General features: G+C 50.2%; 1 protein-coding gene across 11 annotated transcripts in view; it reads right to left on the reverse strand.

Annotated features, from left to right (window-relative positions):
- The window catches only part of SHANK3 (SH3 and multiple ankyrin repeat domains 3), a 206,454-nt gene that overhangs the window by 36,614 nt on the left and 148,405 nt on the right, over positions 1-21,435 (reverse strand). For all 11 annotated transcript variants that reach the window (XM_087873529.1, XM_087873528.1, XM_087873527.1 and 8 more), the window contains 2 exons: positions 19,318-19,400; positions 6,669-6,793 (listed from right to left, as the gene is read on the reverse strand). In XM_087873529.1, the coding sequence (XP_087729655.1) occupies positions 6,669-6,793; positions 19,318-19,400 (208 nt within the window). The remainder of the gene's footprint in view (positions 1-6,668; positions 6,794-19,317; positions 19,401-21,435) is intronic.

Here is a 21,435-nt window from a genome sequence, read left to right on the forward strand (position 1 = left end):
ACTTCTGGTGGCAGGCCCTTCCACTGGTCAATTGTCCTCACCGTTAGGAGGTTTCTCCTTAAGTCCAGGTTGTTTTTGCCAGGCGAATCTCCTCTGGCCCTTCTACAGTCCTCCTCCCCTCCTCCTTAGCCTGGACCTGTGGGCTGTTGGGCTCTTTCGAAGGGGCAAGAAGGGGTGAGTGGAAGCCCCCTGCGGGAGGTGGGAGGGCAGGCAGCGGGCAAAGGAGAGTCCTGGTTCCATCTCGGCCAAGAGACAATGCCAGGCATTTTTGCCCTTCAGTTGAACCAGGGAATGCCAAAGGAAAGGGACGCCGGACTCCAGTTTGAGATACGCTAGGAAGAGGCTAAGCTGAAGAAGGCTGGCATCCCTTCAACTGAAGATGAGGAGGAGAATTTATGAAATGTATTTGCTGCACTTTGGCATCTGACCAAGGAGAATATTTGTAGCTCAGGGTTCACATGGGGATCCCTGGTGCTCTGTGAGCTTGGCGGTTTTCCTGCAGATGTTTCATGAACCAACTTGGAAACATCATCAGTGCTGAGCAAGAAACATCTGCAAGAAAACCGCCAAGCTGAGAGGGCACCAAAGACCCTTTTTTTCTTCCTTCTCCTTTCTAGCACTGATGATATTCCCAAGGGGGGTCATGAAACGTCTGCGAGAAAACCACCCAGCTCAGAGAGCGCTAAGGACCCCTCCCTAGAGCATCTTGGTGCTTATCTCCACGCCATGAGACTTCTGGGCACCATTTGGCACGTAAAACTCAGCTCTGGGTGCCACTTTTCTAGAAGCCCTTGGCAGCCTTTCCAATGGGGGCAGGTTGACCCCTTCCCCCTGGGGTCCCCAATCCCAATCCAGCTGGTGGGGCGGGGGGCCTTCTCCAAACCCCGGGCCTGGCAACGGCTGCCTCCCTCGGCAGCAGCTTCTCCTAATGACACGCCTCGCTTTAATTTTTCTGAAGGAAATGAAGCATTGGTTCAAAATAGAAATGGTTAGTTCAATGCGTTGAATGTCATTTCTCCTCGGCACTGTGGCAAAAATAACTGGTTTTGCGCATTGGAAAGAAAAAAAAATATTTCCAGCAACAGCTTCCAAAAAAAAAAAAAAAAAAAACCACCACATTTTTTTATCCAAAGGTCTGATCTGAAAGAGGTTTAATCCAGCTAACCTAGGACAATCCAACATCTGCTGGGGATGATGGGAACTGGACTCTCCTCACTGGCTCTCCACCCTTCAAGCACTAGGGGGCTGCCTTGCAAAAGGCTGTCGGTGGGAGGCATCCCTCTAGGACGGGGTCTCCAACCTTTCGGACCTCAGGGACCACTAAATTCATAATTTTAAATCCCGTGGGCCACTAATAGGATTGGCCTAATGACCGGCTGGGTGGGTGTGGCACGGTGGACATGGGACTGGGTGGGCGTGGTTAAACTCAATGTCACTCACATCAAGGGCCACCTTGCCAGCCCAGGCTCCTTAGGGCCCCAACAGGAAGCAGTTGTTGGAGCTAAGCAGCCACCAGCTAAGCAGAGTTGGGAAAACAGCTGGCTCAGTTCAAATTGGATCTGACCAAGAAGGAGGCTCAGCAGAAGCACCTCACTGAGGACTACCAGCATAGGCTTTCCAAGCAGAGGGAAGACCTGCGGGAGTGCAAGGCCCGGTACCAGCGCCTGGAGGCTCAGCAGGCTGAGATGGTCAGCCGGTTCCAGGCCATGATGCAGTCCCACTGGAACAAGGCCCTCTGGCTCTTCCCTCCAGCCTTCGCCCAAAGCCCCGCAACCGGGAGGCCAAAGCAGACCCCAAGTCAGAATTTCTCCCTCCCTCTGACCCCCACAAAAAGACCCCAAATGGGGAGACTCTCTGCAGCAACACAAACCTTCATTGCATGTATCCAGCCCAGGGGCCGTAGGTTGAGGAGCCCTGATTTTGTGCAATATAAAAAATGCAAATAATGTTTCTATGGACCACCAAAATTTTCTTGTGGACCACCAGTGATCCATGGACCACCAGTTGGTGACCGCTGCTCTAGGAGGAGCAGGGGCTGTATAGCCTCCCCCACCCAGAATAATAACTTGCCATGTCCGAATGCCAACCTTCTCCAGCCTCTGACCCCGGCCGAGGATTAACACATCTGGGAAAAGCAGGTTCAGTTCCGTCTTGGCTGTCCCAGCCTTCCACACTTCTTTGATCAGTAAAATGAGGGCCCAGATTGTTGGGGGGGCAGAGGCTGACTCTGTAAACCGCTTAGAGAGGGCTGTGAAGCACTGTGAAGCGGCATATAAGCCGAAGGGCTATTGCTATTGCTATTGCCCTGTGTCCAGATCTCACTCTGACCAGGCAGTGAATATACAGCTTAACAGAGTTGGAAGGGACCTTGGAGGTCTTCTAGTCCAGCCCCCTACTCAAGCAGGAGTCCCTCATTATCCAGGCAATATCCAAGCAAGTTTGTCCTCCGGCTGTCTGGGATTACCATCAACATGCTTCCAAGCCATCACGTCCTCTCCTGCCGAGAGCTTTGTAGGGCAATAGGTTTATACTGGGGGAGCCCAATCTTGGCAACTTGAATACTTGAGGACTTCAACTCCCAGAATTCCCCAGCCAGTCATGGCTGACCAGGCAGTGACAACAGATACATCTTAACAGAGTTGGAAGGGACCTTGGAGGTCTTCTAGTCCAGCCCCCTACTCAAGCAGGAGTCCCTACACTATTCTGGACAAGTGGCTGTCCAGTCCAGTCTCTTAACAAACCTCCAGGGTTGGAGCCCCCACAACTTCTGGAGGGGAGCCATTCCACTGGTTGATTGTTCTCACTGCCAGGAAATTTCTGCTTAGTTCCAGGTTGCTTCTCTCCTTGGTTAGTTTCCACCCGTTGCTTCTTCTCCTGCCCTCGGGTGCTTTGGAGAATAGGTTGAGCCCCTCTTCCTTGTGGCAGCCCTTCAAGTACTGGAAGACTGCTATCATGTCACCCCTAATCCTTCTCTTCATTAAACTAGACTCACCCAATCCCTGCAACTGTTCTTCGTTTGTTTTATCCTCCAGTCCCCTAATCACCTTTGTTGCTCTTCTCTGCACTCTTCTCCCCACCTTTTCTAATAGTGCGGTGACCAAAACTGGATGCAGGATGCAGTACTCTAGGTGTGGTCTTACTAGGGCTTTAGAGAGGGGTATTAGTACCTCCCTTGATGTTGACTGTATCCCTCTGTTAATGCAGTTTAGGATTGCATTGGCTTTTTTGGCTGCCACCGCACACGGCTGGCTCCTGTTTAGCTGGTTGTCCAGCCAGCTCTGGATAGGAAGTGGAATCCCTCAGATGGGTCCAGTCTAAAAAGCTTTTGATTAATTGATGACGTGCCATTAATTCTCGACTCTTAGTCACAAGACAGGTTTTCTCTATGATGTTCTGGCCCTAACTTGGTCCTTTGCCTCTTCCAAGGGTGCCCTGATTGCCACCGTCCATCCACCTGTCTTCCGGCCACCCTTTTGCCTTCCAACTTTCCTAGCATAACATCCCAATGTCCTCATGGGAAACGTCTTTGCAGGCCAGGAGCCGCCAGCCTGGTTAGGACACGGGGAAGGAGACGGGCTCCTTTTTCACACCAATTCTAGATGGAATCCCTTCTAAGAAATTCCAGGGATTTTCTGAAAGACTCCTTGTTTTCCCATGTCGGTTTTTATCCTCCGTGCCTTTACAGACGTCGTCGTAATGCTGCTTCTTGTTTCTTTTAAAAGAGAAACTCTTTCTTCAATTCCCTTCTGAGAATTTTTCTTTCTTGGCTTTGGCTTCTCTTCTCCTCTTCACGATTTCCAGAGTTTGTTCCGATATCCGGTTTGCATTCTCCCTGTTTTCCTTTCTCTCGGTGGTACCTTTTCACATTCATCCTTAGTGACTCCTTAAGGCCATTCCATGAGTTTCAGGGCTTCAAAGCGATTCCTGACGTCCTCCATGAAAGTGGTGGGTATATGTTCAAGGTCATGTTGTAGAACCCTTCGGCCATTGGAAAGCCCAGAAGGTTCCGATGTACAGTTCTTGTACTCTGACACTGCACAGAATCTCTCTTCATTTTGATTGGCTAGTTCTTCTCTCAATTTCCACCAGTAATCTGCATCCTTTTGCCCAAGACAGTCCTTAGATGTTTGCAGGCCCCTCCCCTCCCCTCCCCCTTCTCTTGGGCAGGTTTCGCCTCCAGCTGCTTTAAGGCTTCCTCGCAGGGTTGGTATTCAAGCTCTTGATCCCAGAAGCTCTTGCTACGTCTCCCTTTAAGTCCGGTGCCCAGAAGTGATGAAGAGTGACTGGGCCATCTCAAAATGCCATGGAACTATTGGCCTCCCCTGGTCTGACTGTGATGCTTCTGCTAATTGCGTTGGGTTTCTTAGCTGCCGCATCACCCTGCCTGCTCACATTCAGCCGGGCTTCCTTCTCACATGCACTACTGCCAAGGCAGGTCTTCCCAATCCTAGCTTGAGAGAGATGCCCTCCTCACAGAGCACAGATCAATGCTGTGATGCCCTCCAGCCCGAAGAAACGGTAGCCAGTTTCACTGCCTCGCCTCCTTAAACGCCAACCGTCTCATCCTGCTTTTGGCAGAAGCAGCGTGTGGGATGAATCACAGCCTGCTTTATGGAGAAGGCAACAGCCAGAGGTCCAAGAATTGGTTTGGGACTGTTCCATACTTGGCGTGACTTCCAGCAAAGACACTTCTTTCAAAACATGTTGGGAAACTTCGCCAGGCAGGGAGGAGGTCTCAAGCAGGGAATTAGCCTGGGATCCTTGCAGAGCTGCAAGTGATCCAGAACACACCCTCTGACACAGACAGAAGCTCCATGGAGCCTTCTCTCTCTGTTCCCAGGGGAAGGCAAGCGGTCTGGGCAGATTCCTTTACAGTAGGCAGAATATAATAAAATAGTTCGTCTGAGCTTTGAACATGTGGATCTGGCTGCTTGTGCCTGACAACACACCAGCACGACAAAATGCAGCCGTTCCAGTGACACACACAGCTCAGTCTCCCCAGATGTCCAGTTGGCCTTAAGAAGCAGAGGTCGTGGGAAGGGCACACATATCAGTATAGATGGCTCCAGGTGGCCCCTGGGAATGATCCCAGCTGACTGACGTAGGCCCAGAGAGCTCCAAATATTTGCCATCGGCCTGGATAATCTGCGCAGGTCTGAACCAAACTATCCACCAGGGCCGCCACCCTTTTCTCCTCTTTCCATCCAGGTAAAAGGAAAGGAAACCCTGTGGATTTTACTCCGCTAGTCATTGCCGCCTCTAGGGGGCGCTGCTCAGCTCCGTTTCAAGGCCACTGAGCCAGTGCTGTGCGAAGAAGCTTCCTTGGTCATGTGGCCAGCGTCATACCATGGAGCGCTGTTGCCTCTCCGTTGACACCCAGCAGGACTTCATATATGGGTATAAAGCTCATTATATACTGACCTCCAGGGCAGAGGAGACCAGACCCTCTCAAGGCCACCCTTTCCTCCTCCTCCTCCTCCCATTGAGCCCAAATCTGCTTTCCTGCTCATCCTGCTGGTTAGTTTGACTCCCCCGTAGAGAAATAGGGAGACGGCTCTGAAGGAAATGCGTGGCGGCCGTTGGGGACACACAAACTTCGCCCAAGAAAGCAGGAAAGAGTGAGGAAGAAACTCAAGATTGATTTCCTTTGGTGTAAGGAGGATGGAAGGGAAACAAATGGGTTTCAAGATTTTGTTACAGGTAGCCCTCGACTTACGACCACAACTTTTGAGCCCAAAATTTCTGTTCCTAAGAAGTGAGAAATTTGTTAAGTGGGTTTTGCCCATTTTATGACCTTCCTTGCCCCGATTCTTAAGTGAATCTCTACAACTGTTAAGTTAGTGACATGGTTGTTAAGTGAACCTGGCTTCCCTGTTGCCTTTGCTGGTCAGAAGGTCACAAAAGGGGATCACTGGACACTGTAGCCGTCATAAATACGAGCCAGCTGCCATGGAGATGCTGCAACGGTTGTAAGTGTGAAAAACGGTCCCAAGTCCCCTTTTAAAGTGCGGTTGTAACTCTGAATGGTCACTAAATGAACTGTTGTAAGTGGAGGACTGCCTGTATTATATCCTGCATCCACAGCATTCCGTATGGTGTCTCCTGGAAAGAGGCGGGGTGCCCTGGCCCTTCACCTGTGGCACTGCTGGGCACATGGAGAGGCGGGTCAAGGGAAGGGGGCTGAGCCTGGCAGAAACAAAGGGCGCGTTCTTTCGGCACAAGGCCACCCCAACAATCCCAGGGGAAGCCAAAGGCTTGGATGCCACCAGTGGCAACCGCAGGGGAAGGACGGAGGAGGACCGGTGGAGAACTTGCCTGCCCCAATGGGAGCCCCTGCCCTACCTGTACGAACGGTCAGGTGTGCTGAGAGGCAGGTGAGAAGGTATCAAAGGCTGCATTTTAAAAGATGCCATAACCCACCATCACAGAAGGAGCCAACCGAGAGCTTGGGGCCCTGAAGAGAGGAGATTCTATTTCCCCCGTTAGACGTTTCCCTCTCTGTCCTCTTTTTCTCCTTCACCTGAGACCCCGAATGCCCCCTGCCCAGCTGCAGGGAGACCGTCTCGGGAGGGTTTCTGCTCCTTGCAAACGGTGACCCTCAACCGCCCCCCCTTCCCAATGCTGCTCAGCCTCCCCCGCCCCTGCCCCTGCCCCCGCCATGGCCTCACCTCGATCAGGAAGTCTCCTGTGCGCAGTCCTGCTCGCCACGCCACACCCTCCACGTCCACCGATTCCAGGTACTGCAGCGCCGGGAAAGCTGGTGTTGGGGTGAACTCCTCAATGGGCGTTTCCGCTGAAAGGAGGAGAAGGAAGGAAGGAAGGAAGGAAGGAAGGAAGGAAAGTCCAGATCAGAAGGAGGGAGAGGCTCTTTGCGTGGCTGATGGGGAGCAGAAGGCTTCTGGCTGGCTGTTCCAGCCCATCGGCAGCACTGCTGGGCCCCCACAGCCTTTGGCCTGCCACACCCGAGCTGTGGCGGAAGCTAGTGCAGAGTCCTAGGATGGAGGGGCTCTTTCCCAGGGCTCAGGGAGAAAGTGGAGCTTGGGATGCCTGGTAGGCAGGAAGGGAGCAAGTCGGACCCTCCCTAGCAGTTCACAGAGTAAGTCTATGGTCATTGGAGATACTCGCTTTGCTTCGGCAAGATTCTGTCTTAGAGGTGAACAACAGTAAAGGGGCTGCTCAGAGGTCACTCCTTGTGTCGTTCTTGGTTCTATCAGCCGGATAGGAAGGCTTTGCTATATACCAAGTCCTTGACTTACAACTGCAACGGAGCCCAACGTTGCTGAGCAAGAGTTATTAAGCGAGTTTTGTCCCATTTTACAACCTTTCTAGCCACAGTTGTAAAGTGAATCACTGCAGTTTCTATCACTCAATCAGAATAGAGTTGGAAGGGACCTTGGAGGTCCTCTAGCCCAACCCCACTAAGTTACTAACTCGGTTGTTAAATGAATCCAGCTTCACTTGCAAGAAGGTCGCAAAAAGGGATCATATGACCCTGGGACACTGCGACCGTCATAAATATGAACCAGTTCTCAAGCATCCAAATTTTGATCAGGTGACTGTGAAGATGCTGCAACGGTCGTAAGGGTGAAAAATGTCAGTTTTTCCAGCGTGTTGTAACTTTGAATGGTCACTAAACAAATGGTTTGAAGTTGAGGGCTACCGTAGTTTGATTCCCTAGTAGGCAACACCCCTCCCCCTTATTTCTGAGATGGTGAACAACCTCCGCTGGTGTCACAATGGCCACCCCACGCGCCCAGCCGCCCTTTGTCTCTGCCTGGGACACACGGAGGCTTAGCCAGAGAACAGAAACTGCAGGTTAAGGAGAGGACTGTGGGGGGACGCAGCTCCCTTCATGGCTTCCATCTTTTTTAAAGGCTTACGGCAGGCAGGGACTTGGAGGCAGGGAGCAGCACGGAGCCCAGGGGCCCATGGTCGAGTCTGCCCATTTCTGCTCCTGCCAACGGGGGAGGGCAGCCAAGCAGGAGGCCCCAATCCGTGACCTGCCAATGGGATTAGGCACTGCCTGTCCTTCGAGGCAAGGAGACACCTTTGGACAGGGAAGAAGTGGCGGGAAATCTACTCCGGACTGCCTGGCTGTCCTCTGAAGGCAGCCGCCTCGCCCTGAAGCAGCCTCCATCCATCCAAGGCCTCTTGCACAGGGGCCCTCACGCATCTCTCAGAGCTTCCCATACCACAAATGAAGGAACGTCTATGGAGGGTCTCAATCATCCAGGTCATCTTGTCCCCAAGGTGCTTTTGGTGCTTTTGGAGTAAGAAGGTATCTTGGAGGCCATTTAGTCCAACCCCCTGCCCTTGCAGGAGAACGTCCTGTACTATTTCTGATAAATGGCTGTCCAGTCTTGTAAACCTCCAGTGTTTTGGGGCACCGAAGGCAATTTGTCCCAGCGATTACGGTAATTGTTCTGTTAGGAAGTTTCTCCTTAGTTCCAGGTTGTTTTTCTCCTTTGTTAGTTTCTATCCATTCTTTCTTGTCTTGCCTTCGGGTGCTGTGGTGAATAAGTTGGCCCCCTCTTCTTTGGGGCAGCCCCCTCAAATATTGCAAGGCTGCTCTCTTGTCACCCCAGGTTCTTCTTTTCACTAGACTAGGTTTAAACAACATTTTTTTTTCTTTTCCAAAAGGCAACTGGACTCTCTTGGGGGTTTTTCCTTGAAAATGTTTCACTTCTCATCCAAGAAGCTTCTTCGGTTCTTCAGTCTTCTTCAGAACAGAAGAAGCTTCTTGGATGGGAAGCGAAACATTTTCAAAGAAAAAACCCAAGAGAGTCCGGTTGCCTTTTGAAAAAGCCCCTTTGGGGCATATCACAAATTGTTTGCCTGTTAACCGGAGGGGGGGGGGACTTAGAACAGCTCTCTCCCCCCCCCCAAAAGTTATGCTTTTCCATAGTAAAATTCAGAATAATTTATTTAACCTCCTTGAGGCAACAAATACTAGAACCTGCCACATCAGGGAAGAACTGAGTCAAAATGTCAATTAAAGACGCTCTTGTCAAGTCCCTGTCCGACGAAAAATCTTGACTCCCACGGAGCCTTAGGAGATTTATTGCAAGAAAAAGCAGAATTTTGGCAATTTGGAAGCTCATATGTGCATCCATTCATCAGTAAGTACATGAAGTTGGGGTCTCTAACCCTTCCGATCGATCGCCAGGGGAAAGGATTCCATGGATGGAAACCAGTTCAGGAGAATTACTGGGAAATTTTGGATAATGAAAGGCCTAAACATAAACAAACCAAAAAGGAAGACAAATAGCTTATGAAACTGGTGGAGCTGCACCAAGAATTCTCCAATAAACTGAGAGAGCAAAAGGACAAGTTTAAAAAAAAAAGAGGAAAGAGGAACACATAATAATAATAATGATGATGATGATGATGATGATGATGATGATGATGATGATGAAAGGAGAACATCGAGGAACGTGCCAAGGCTGTAAGGATGGGGTTAGGAAGACCAAGGCTGGGAAGGAGTGAAGCCTTCCACAAATGCCCAGAAGAGTTTGTTGGGGAAGAAGCAGCCAAGAAAACAGCCAAATCACCTGGCTGGAGAAGATGGCAAGATGTTGATGGGCAACAGGAGGAGACCGACGGCTTAATTCCTATTCTGCACCTGCCGTTTTGCAAAAAACGGTCCAACCTGTCAGAAGGTGCTCTCTATGGGGCAGGCAGGAGAGTCAGGAGAGGCAAGGAGATGGTCAGGAAATGCCTAGCAGCTTGGAATGGGTTCAACCTACCAGGGCCAGATGGATCACATCCCAGGATGCTAAAGGAACTGGCAGATACAATCCTCACCACCACCAACGGGAATTTTGGGGAGTACGAGGCGACCGGAGAAGAATTCAGATGGACCCAATCTTTAAAAGGGGGGGAAAAGTGAACTCTGGGAAGCTGCAGCTTGATGCGAACACTTGAAAGAGCTTTAAAATGATACTCAAGTGAGCGTGGAGGTCCTTAGAAAGATCCCAGGCCGTTAAGTCAACCTGGGTTTGTTTAGAAACAGGTCATGCGAGAGAAATCTAGCTTCATTCTTGATAAGCTGGAAGGTGGATGGGGTGGATGGTCCTGCTACAAGGTGGCTGGGCAGGTGATTGGACAATGGTGCTCAACGCGAGGTCCTTCATGGATCTACATGGAGAGAGAGGCTCCCTCAGAGCTCTGCGCTGGTCCTGGAGCTCTTCAACATAGTAGAGCACAGCAGGAGTATCCAACCTTGGCAACTTTAAGACTTGTGGACTTCAACTCAACCCAGCATGCTGCCTGGGGAATTCTGGGAGTTGAAGTCCACAAGTCTTTAAATTGCCAAGGTTGGATACTCCTGGTTTAGAGTATTCAGTCCTTTGCAGTGGTGGGTTTCAACATTTTTTACTACCGGTTCTGTGGGTGTGGCTTTGTGGGCATGGCAGGGAAAGGTTACTGCAAAATCCCCATTTCCTCCCGATCAGCTGGGACTCAGGAGGCAGAGAATAGATGCGGGCGGGGCCAGACAGAGGTGGTATTTACCGGTTCTCTGAACTACTCAAAATTTCCGCTACCGGTTCTCCAGAACTGGTCAGAACCTGCTGAAGCCCACCTCTGGTCCTTTGCCAACCTGGAGCCCATCTGTTTCGCCTGTTCTAACCAGATTGTGTTTTCCTGACTTGGATAGAAGTTTTTCATGAGGACATTGAGATGTTCTGGGATTCCCGTTTTCTAAGCACTTTCCACAGCTTGACATAATTGACACAATCAAAGGCTTTTCTGTCATCGTTGAAGCACATCCTGATTTCTTTTTAAATATTCTTTGGCTTTCTCAATTATCCAGCGTGCCTCAGCAATAAAGTCTCCGGTTCTTTGGTCTTTTCTAAAGCCAGCCTGAACATCTGGTTATGTCCCTTTTCACGGAGGGCTCTAATCTCTTTGGTTGAGCCTGCACATTATTTTGCAAGCATTTGAAATTAAGGATGGTGTACAAGAGTTTGAAGGGTCTGTAAAGTCTCCTTTTTCTTGGTGCTCAAACGTAGGCTGGCCTCTTCCAATGGGCCAATGAACTCCTGGGCTGTTCTCCAGATTTCCTGGCATAGTTTGGCTAGAACCGTGACTGATTTTTATTTCTATCGCTTGCCATATTTCATCATCAGTCCCTCTGGATTTCTGACTTGGACTGTGGGTTCCTTGAGGCTCTCTTGGTTGTTTCCTTGCAGACAGTTCATGGGCCAAGCTAGCACTGATGACGTTTCTTAGTAGGGTAACGGGTTGATCTAATTTAATTCCCTATTTTTTGGGTGTGATTTAATGTCACCTTCTAGAACTAGAGGTTCTTACAAAGAAGGAATGTCTTTTAAGATAGCTTGGATGTTGACATCTCTAGAGTGTTTCAGTATACTCCCATCTTCCTTTGAACTTGATTAATTTGGTTATTTTGTTTTATTTATTAAACAAATTTATGTATCCGCCCAACTCACACATAGGTGACTTCAAACGGCAGACGACGTTTAATATTTAGCATACCAATTCGAGGTTGGAATCTCCTTCTGAGATCTTTTGAAAGACTTTCCTTGTTTTTTGGAGTCTTTGGTGCTCTCTGAGCTTGGTGGTTTTCTTGCAGACGCTTCGTGACCCAACTAGGTAATGCCATCAGTGTTTAGAGGCCCTTTAGCACAAACTTTCTAGCGCTGCTGATGTTCCGTAGTTGGGTCATGAAATGTCTGCAAGAAAACCTCCAGGCTCAGGGAGCACCAAGGACCCCCCAGTTCAATCCTGAACTACAAATGTTATCTTCTACAATTCGGTTTTTCCCCATGCCTCTTTCCTTCCATTTCTTTACAGCGGTTGTAATATTGCTTTTTGTCTGAAACTCTTTGTTCCTTTCTGAGATTTTAGTCTTTCTTTGGCTTCTCTTCTTGGCAATTTCCACGGATTGTTTTCTTCTGTCCCTTCGTTTTTGGAGTCTCTTTTCACCTTCATCCTTGAGGACTTAAGTTCATTACCTAATTCCTCTGGTTCTCTATTGATTCAAAGGTTTGGACTTTTCCTAATATTTGGGCTAAAAACAATGAGACTGTTAATATAGTATGAATTGACCAATGTATGTTAAAGATACTCTGGCTCTTTTTGGAGATCTCCCTAATATTTGGGCACTATGAAGACACCTGAGCTTTTTGCAGCGCCAATGAATGTGGCCAAATCAGGAGTCAGCGATGTCTCCTCGGAACGCCTCTCTGGATTAAGGAGAAGACAAGGATCGGCCACAGGTTCTCCCTGTGGAGAGATTGCAAGAGAGCGTTCTCCAGCACTCCAGTTTGAGAGAATTGGGGAAATAAGCCACGATCGGCACCTTTCAAAGAGACACCGAAGTCGCCTACTTCTCTTTCGTAATGACTTTAAGAAAGGGCTTCTTATTGATTTCTTTGGCGTTAAGAACCTTCTGAAACAGAAGCTGTACTACACCAGATTTTCCTTCCTTCCACCCTGGACAAAAGATGTTTAATGATTAGCAAGACAACCTTTACTTTTTGGAAAATGGCAAAAAGGGGACTAGAACCTTGGTTTTGGAAAGTTAAAGGGCAAGATGAACTTGAAAGAATAGTTCCTGCAGGGTGTTTAAAAATCTATAAAACACAATTTGAAGTTTTTGACATTAGTCCTCCCCTGGGAAAGTTCTGTTGATTGAAAACTAAACGGGAGATAAAAGGACTACAGGGAAGTAGAGAGAACAAAGAGTTACTGAAAGAAGAACAATCCATGAATACAAGGGAGAAGCAATATTTGACCATGGAAGAAATTAAGGCCTTTTAGGAAGAACCGACTCAGAAATTGCTTGACAAGATTGTGTAATACTATAGCAGAGAATACAGAAGAAAAACACATTGATTGGATCAAATAGACAGATTTGAATGCAGGTTCGGAGTTTGAAAAATGCTGGATTATGATAATGGAAAAAATTGTTTTGTGGATCTGAAAATGGATTTTAAACAGTCCAGAATATAAGAGTGATATTTGGGGGGGGGGGGGGAGAGAATGCCCAAATGGATTTACAAATTAAACTAGCGGATGTCTTAATAATTAAAGGGGACACAGACAGTAAATAATAAAGCAGAATAAAGAGTGACTCAGAAACCCTTTTTGACTTTGGATTTACACAAGGAAAGTCTCTTTGAGAAAAGACGAAGGGAAATTTCAAGCTCTTCCTCGAGATTGAGAGGAAGATAAAGAGAAAATGATACAAAATCAACTTGCAGGACCCTCCTTGATAGGACAAAAGATCCAAGATTTTTAACAATGAAAAGAGGATTTATAAAGTGACTTTATTTGATAAGGGTTAAAATATATATGCTCTGGATTCTGATATGTCTTAATGGGACTTCTTTTTGACCAGGATTACATGACAAGGCTTTAAAGATTGGTTAACAAGCAGGAAGAGATTCCTTCTGCTTTATTTATTGTAGAAAGTAATAAGTTTGGACGGTAAAATTAAATTATATATATAATATGTAAAATATATATAAAAAATCAGTGAATAATTGAACTATTGCTGATGAAGGTGGAAGGATATGGTTTTTTGTCATTTGACTATCAGGGGATGAGATGGGAAGAAGCTTTTTTTGAAAAATTAAAAGTACTAGTGGAAGTGTTAAGTTAGCCAAATTGTCTATACAGGAAGTCCTCGGCTTACAACGGTTTGCTTAGTGACCGTTCAAAGTTATAAGGGCACTGAAAAAAGTGACTTAGGACCATTTTTCGTCCTTACGACCGTTGCAGCCTCCCCCTGGGTCACAGGGTCAGAATTACCTTGGCAACAGGTTCATATTTATGACGGTCACTGTCTCCGTGCGTCACGTCGTCCCCTTTTGCGACCTTCTGCCGGATTCACTTAAGAACCACGTTACTAATTCAACACTTGAAGTAATTCACTTAACTAATGTGGCAAGAAAGGGTGTAAAATGCGGCAAAACTCACTTAACAAATGCCTCACTTAGCAACACAAATTTTGGGGCTCAATTGTGGTCGTAAGTCGAGGCCTACCTGCATTTGCCTGGAGGGAGTCATCTTTTAATTCAATCTTCTTTTAATTCTTATATATATACAGTATATACACACACACACACACACGCATTCCTTTTGTAAATTAAAAGGAAAAGAGTCAGAATATCAGCCAATGCGGAAATCTAACATGTGATAAAGGAACCACAACATTACCGAATTCCTATTTTGGTTTAGTTTTCTCCAATAGAAAACTTTGTGTTCTACTAACCAACAGTGAAGAGAAGGATGAAGGGGAGGGCAGAAGATTCATAAAAACATGGCCAGTTAATGCCTTTTGGGGGTCCTTGGTGCTCTCCGAGCTTGGCTGTTTTGTTTTGTTTTTTGCAGATGTTTCATTACCCAACTAGATAACACCTTCAGTGCTAGTAGGGTGTAGGGTTTGCAAAATGCAGCAGGAGGAAGAGAAAGAGAAGAACTATTGGGGTCCTTGATGCTCTCTGAGCTTGGTGGTTTTCTTGCAGATGTTTCATGGGCAACCACCTAACTTCATGATTGCAATCACAAACTCTACACTCCTTTGCACTGACGCTGTTCCCTAGTTGGGTCATGAAACGTCTACAAGAAAACCACCAAGCTCAGAGAGCACCAAGGACCCCAAAGTTCAACCCTGAACTACACATATTCTCTTCTATAAATACCTTTTTTGCTCTGAAAGGCTTTTAATCTCCGGGATAAAATGAGCTGCATCTAAGGGTACTGATGGAACTAGCCGATGGTCTGGCCAAACCCTTTCCCATTATTTTTGGGAGTGAAATGCCAGGTGATTGGAGGAGAACAAATGTGGCTCATATCTTCAAGAAGGAGAAAAGCAATGAAGAAGATTCACTGAACTGCACTCCCGTCACGCTGACGTTGACCCCTGGGAGGATCCTAATCCTGAAGAGACTGAACGATAAACACCTCGACAAACCCAGAATTCCCCAGCCCACCAGTTCTGGGAGTTGAAGTCCACCGGTCTTAAAGTTGCCAAAGTTGTATAGTCCTGTTGTAGATGGAGATGGCCAAAATCTGACCCTATAGAAGAACAGTCGTGATGTGTTCAGGAACAACCAAGCTAAAGAGATGAAGCCCTCCACTCTGGAACAGCAATCAGAGAGAAGAAAATTATCAAATTATCGTATTTGTCCCAGCAACCTATCAGGTCAACGAAAGGACAGCTGGGGTGACGGAGGATGGAAGGTCTGATGGAACATGGCTGGCCAAAGAGAAGAAAGGTGACCAGGGGTCCGGTTTGGAGATGTGCTATTCTTGAGCAGGCAATTATCACCCCCTGAGAAGCCCTGACATCCCCAATCCTGCCCCCCCCCCCCGAGCAAGGCTGTGTGCACCTATACAGGCACCCACATTCAATGCTTAAGCAATCGTAATTCATAAAACTTTTGTAATTGAGATTTCTAGGTGTTGTGGGTTCCCTTGAGTCTTTCATAATAAATTGAGAGCCAGCCCAGAGTTAGTTATAAGATGGGCAGCCACATATATAATTTTTAATAAATAAAATCAGATCCTAAAGTTCAGGTCCGTAACTCTGGATTGAGTGGGGTGAAGGGTTTTTTTTTTTGCATTTCTGGGACTCGATCATTTTGCACGGTCCAGGCAGAACTCAAAGCAGCCGTTGGAAGAGTTTGCAATGGCTTAATTTACTTTCCACTTCAAGGACGGATGTTCCCCAAGACACAGGTAGGATTCTTTCCACCTCAACAAGGAGGTCAAAAAAGGATGAAAACAAAAAATAGAAAGAATGCAGAGAAGAACAACGAAGATGGGGAGGTGTCTGGAGGGTAAACCGTCAGATGAGCCACTACCGGTAAGTCTAGCCTAACGAAGAGAAGGCCTAGGGGGTGACATGATAGCAGCCCTCGGTTACCGCTTCCAGTGCCAGTACTCAAGGGCAGTCAACTGATTCTCCAGAGGCCCGTTAGAGGCTCGTTAGAGGGAGATCAACCTAGAACCAAGGAGGAATTTCTTGATGGTGAGTAAAATTGGTCAGTGGAACAGCCTGCCTCCTGGAGTTGTGGGTGCTCCATTGCCAGAGGTTTTCAAGAAAAGATTGGACAACACTTTGTCCAGGATGGGGTAAGGTCTGCTGCCTTGGGCAAGGGGCTGTGCTAGAAGACCTCCAAGGTCCCTTCCAGCCCTGGGATTCCATGAAACTTCCTGGGTGACCAAGAGGACTGTAAGGTAAAGGTTCCCCTGTCCAGTTGTGTCCGACTCAAGGGTGTGGGTTCGCATCTGTTTCTTGGTCGAGGGAGCCAGCATTGTCCAAAGACATTTTCCGTAGTTGTGTGGCCAACGTGGCTATATGCCAATAGCACACGAAACACTGTAACTTTCTCACCGAAGTGGTACCTATTAATCTACTCACATTTGCATTCTTTCGAACTACTAGGTGGGCAAAACTGAGGCAAGGGATGGGAGCTCACCCCATCATGCAGAACCCGGGTCTCGAACCTGGGCTGCCAGCTTTCCAGCTGACAAGCTCAGCATCTTTAACCGCAAATACAGTGAATATAAAATATTTTATTGATTAAGCTTGTTAGACTGCTGAATATCCATTGGGCGGGGGGGGGGGAGAGAGGATGGGAAGGACACCCCTGTTTGGCTTTCTCACAGTGGGCCAGGTAGGGGTGGCTGCTTTCCTCTGACATGCGTGATTTCTGATTATCCTACATTTCATTTTTGTACAGTCCTTAATTGTGCCTGTTTCTATGTTGCCTGGAGAGACCCAGCAGCGGGATAGGTAATAAGCGTTTTCATTACGTGAAGGACGCTGATAAAGGAGCTGCAGGGAAGGAAGAGCAAGAGTTCAGAGCAAGGAGGCTGGCGGACTTGAGACCAGTAACGATGATGAAACCACTGAAGCCAGCCTGGTTAAAGCTGGGAAAACCCAAGATTAGCAAGTCTGCCTCAGCGCCCAGGGCAGGTGCTGGATCTGGTGATCTCAAGGGCAGAGGTCCAGGTGACCCCCAGGGCAACCCCACCCCAGATGGGACAACCCAGGCAAGAAGTCCCCTTTGCCAGGCTTCCAGGCCTGACACCCTTATCGCTCACGTGGTTCCGAAATCTTGGGCACAGTTGCTTGTTATGCTGGCCGGTTGAGGGAAGGAAGGGTGACAATGTCCAGTAGAGCAGGTCTCTCCAACCTTGGCAACTTTAAGACTTGCAGACTTCAACTCCCAGAATTCCCCAGGCAACATGCTGGGTTGAGTTGAAGTCCAGAAGCCTTCAAAGTTGCCACGGTTGGAGAGACCTGCAGTAGAGTAAGGAGATGTTTTTAGGCCAGAGCATCTGTGGAAGGCCACCAAGAAGATCCTAAGGAAGGTGGGAACAGCTTCAGGGCAGGTCCGTGGAGCAAGACGCCGAGTGGCTCCTTCCAGGATTTCTGGGTGGTAAAATCCATCACGCAGGACTTCCCTCCCCAAGCAAGAGCGGTGGGTGCAGGTGGGACCCCGTTTCTGAACAAAGAGGATTTTAACTCCAGAGGCTCTTGCCCAGATTGGCCCAAATTCCGCGCTTCCTCCCGGCCTGCCATGACTAGATTGGCCTCCTCTTGAATTATGTATAGTATTTGCCGTGATTCAGCTCTTCGAAAAAGTCAAAGCTTTGTTGCATGGATGAACTAAATTGCACATTCAGGTCAACGGTGCTTCCTTTTCTCTATCCTCCCTCTCCTTGTTTCGAAAGAGCCGAGTGGGGGTCCCTGCAGGCTGCTGCTCTCCCTCTCTGCTTCTGGAACCCAGACCCCAGGCATCCACCAGAAGAGGTCATGGGGCTTTGGCCCCCTACACCTGAATCCTGGAATGTCAAACAGGTGCAGAAACATCTCCACCCCCTTTCCTTGGTGGAAACCAAGCACCTTCATGGGCTCCTTCTACTCCATCCTCAATCAGGATCAGAGACCCTAGAATTGAGGCCCTCCCCACTGTGGAACTCTGCCCCCACCCATCCTTGAGTTGGCAGAGAGCTCAAAATTCCCTTGAGATGGGTCATCCAGCCTGCTCATCCTTTTCCTGCCTCTGTTCAGAGTTCCTGGGGTCCCCAAGGCTACGACTGGCTGTTTTCAGGCAGTGTCAGAATAAAGGAAGGGGTGGGGGGGGGGAGGAAATGCTATTGTAACCCTGGTTCATCTCAGGACAACCTCAGCTGGCCTGGGACAAGATGAAGGCAAGGAGGAAGCTTGAGGGGACTCTCTACTGCCGAGGGGGCAAGAGAGGGAGAACCCTTAGTAAGGGCCATTTAGGGCAAGCGCTAGCACAGGACCCACACCTTCAGTACGTCTTCCCAACATGCTCTTCACATTAAGACCCTTTCCTGCATTCACCTGAACCTGCCTTCCTCCCATTGGGCTCCCTGGTTCCGTGTCTCGCTGCATTCGGGGCTGCCCCCACTCAGGTCCCCCTGGAAGAGGACCTCTCCTCTCCTGCATCTCCACGGCCCTTCCTTCAACCAGTCTCGGATGGCCAGGAACTCTACAGAAGCCGGCTTGTTCCTCCCCAGCTTCTCCTGGTCAGCATGAGGCAGTGTGGTTGCTGGGGGTCTCCACAAAGCTCTTTCCCTACTCCTTCTCACAAAGCCCATGCCTCCATTCGCTGCCCAAGGCTTCGGTCATCGGCCAAGCCCCAGGCCGTCCCCCCCCCCCCCCGGTCCGTTTCATGGAGACAAAGGTGGCTGCAGCATCACACGACCTGCACCCGGGAATCAGCAGGGAAGTGCAGGAAGGCTGAAGAGAGAAGCTGGCTGGGTCTTTAACCCCCCCCCCCACACACACACACCTCTGAGGGAGAAGAAGGAGCCATGCCCCAAGCAGGGAGATCTCCTCTGGGCTGGCCCTCCGGAGAGCTTCCCCTGCCCCTGAGGGGGGGTGGGAGGAGAGGGCAGAAATGGGCTCCGCTGAGCTCCACCCAGGTCAGCTGGGGAAGGGGAGGCTGAGGGAAGGAAGGCTGATGCAGATAAAGGGAGGGGTGGAGGAGGAGGAAAGTGGGGAGGGGGAGGAGGAGACCCTCCCTCCCTCCTGCTGCTTTGCTGAATCTTGGACCCTCACAGTGGAGAGGGCAAACCTCGCCCACCCGCATTTTCTTCCGCCCATCCCAGCAGCAGGTGGGTCCTTCCCCCCAGCCCATCCCTCCCCCCCCCCGGCAGCTCCCATGCATCCCCCCCTTCAGCCGAGTTTTCTCCTCCGGGTGCCAACGAGGGGGGGGGAACTGGGTCAGTGGGAGCTTCCTGGGGGTCTCCAGAAAGGAAGCCCCTCGGCCTTCTGCACGGGGCACCCAAACCCACGAGGCTTACCTTTGGCCCCGCGCAGGACGAAGCCGAAGCCCTCATGCTCCCGTTTCTGCAGGACGGCCGCCTTCTCCTCGATGATGTAGTCGCTGGGCAGGAGAGAGCAGAGCAAGAGGAGGCTGGGGGGCAGCCTGGCGCGGGGGGCTCCTCCGCCCAGCCACGCGCTCATCCCAGCCGCCGCCGCCGCCGCCCGGACCACCCTCGACCCCCCCCGCCCCTCCGCCCGCCCGCCCGCCCGCTCACCTGCCGCTGGACGCCGCGCGCCGGCTGAGCCCAGGGACGCCGCGGCCGCCGAGCAAGGGAGACGCCGCGGCCGGCACGGGAGGCGGGCGGAGCGCGCTCCATCCTCACGCCGCCCGCCGCGGGGAGGGAGGGAGGGGGGGGGCAAGTTCCCGGGGATGGACTTTCTCTCGGGCTCCGGTCCTCCCCCGTTGCTAAGAAACCGCCTGTCATTCGGAGGGGCGGGGGGAGGGGGCCGGGCTTGTGGTCCTCAATGGAAGAAGCGGGGCGGGGGGGAGGGGAGGCAGCGCCCCCACCTGCTTCAAGTCCCGCCCCCTCCCCACTGCAGCACGGGCTTCCCGGAGGTCTGCGAGCCCCTCCCCAAATCCTGGGGACCCAGAAAAGTCCAGAGCCAGCCCTGGTTGGGGAGGGGGGCAGAGACGCCTTTTCACCCGAGAGTGCTGGGCACACCCCGACTGCAGCAGACGCCCTTCTCTCTCTCTCTCTCTCTCTCACACACACACACACACACAGAGCCCCCCCTCTCTGGCCCAACCCACCGCCCCCAGCCACACAGCCTCCGTGGCCCCCTTCAGCCAAGCAGACACTCCTCCCCGCCTTCACCTGCTGGGGGGGCTGGGGGGGGTTGTCGGGTACTGCAGATTCTTGGGTGGGAAAGGCCCCCTTTGCTTCCTCAGTCAAGGAAAAGGCCAGCTGGCACAGTGGTCATTCCTAACCTTTACAGTACTCAACCAGAGGCAGGTCATCTCCCACCCAGCAGGAAGAGCCAAAAGTTTCCAGCCGGAGTTGTTTCCCCAGCTGAAATGGGCGGCGTATAAATTTAATACATAAAATGTAACAAAGAAACCCAGCTTTGCAGCCGAAGGAAGAGCCTGATGCGAACATACCTAACACGCCTTCCTCCAACCTTTTCCCCATAACAACAACCCTTTGAGGTTGCCTGGGCTGAAAGAGAGAGAGGAATTGGACCAAAATCCCAACTGACTTTCAGGCCTAGGCAGGACTTGAACTCACGATCCCCCAGTCTCTAGCCTGGTGCCTTAACCACTGACTAGACCAAACTGGCACTCACTATATATATATATAGATAAAACAATATATAATTTGTAAATCTATTAGTGCAGCGCAACTAGGTTTCTTGTTTTAAAATATCTGGGAAGTTGAGTCAAGAACTGATCGTTTCTTTTAATAGCTGCCCTTGTGTGAATGCGTCCTTCAGCACCAGGTGGGCCTTCCTGTTCCCCAGCACGGAGCCTCCCCCTCTTCTGGCAAGGGGCCCTGGGGCCCCCACCTCTGCTCAGGGCAGGAGGAGAAAGGTAAGAATGGGCCCCCCTGGACCACTGGCCAACCTCTGCCTGGGAACGTCCAGTGGAGAAGGCGGCCCCACGTGTCTAGGTGATGGTGCCCACGGGAATTGTGGGGTCGTCTTCTGGGATGTCCTCCAGCCAAGTGGATGGTTGTCCCTTGGAATCTTGTCCCGGGCAGGAGATGGACTTCTTCCCTGGCTTTGCCCAACTCTAGAATTCTACGTTTATAGCAGCTTTTCCAACCTTGGCAACACCCAGTTGAAGCTCAAAGGCCTTAAAATTGCCAAGCTTGAGAAATCCTGGTTTAGAGGCTAAAAGAAGGAGGGAAAAACTCTGGTTGCCTTAAAACCAAACCATCTTGTCCAACCACCAAATGCATCTCAACCAGTCTAGCTCTCTCATTCCTTTTCTCCTCCTCTACACTCCTTGGCCGAGGGCGCACAGCTTGGTGGGCGCAGCTAAAAGGAGGAGCTGGGCATCCCTCGGGCTGCTTGACCCTTCCTGAGCATTTGTTGGGTTTGCGCACAACCTCCTGCCTTCCTCTTGCAGGCCGCTCCTGGCATGTCCCTTCCGCCCC

This window comes from Pantherophis guttatus, chromosome 7 (genome assembly GCF_059756535.1).
Source record: "Pantherophis guttatus breed Tessera chromosome 7, ASM5975653v1, whole genome shotgun sequence".
Taxonomy (NCBI): Eukaryota; Metazoa; Chordata; class Lepidosauria; order Squamata; family Colubridae; genus Pantherophis; species Pantherophis guttatus.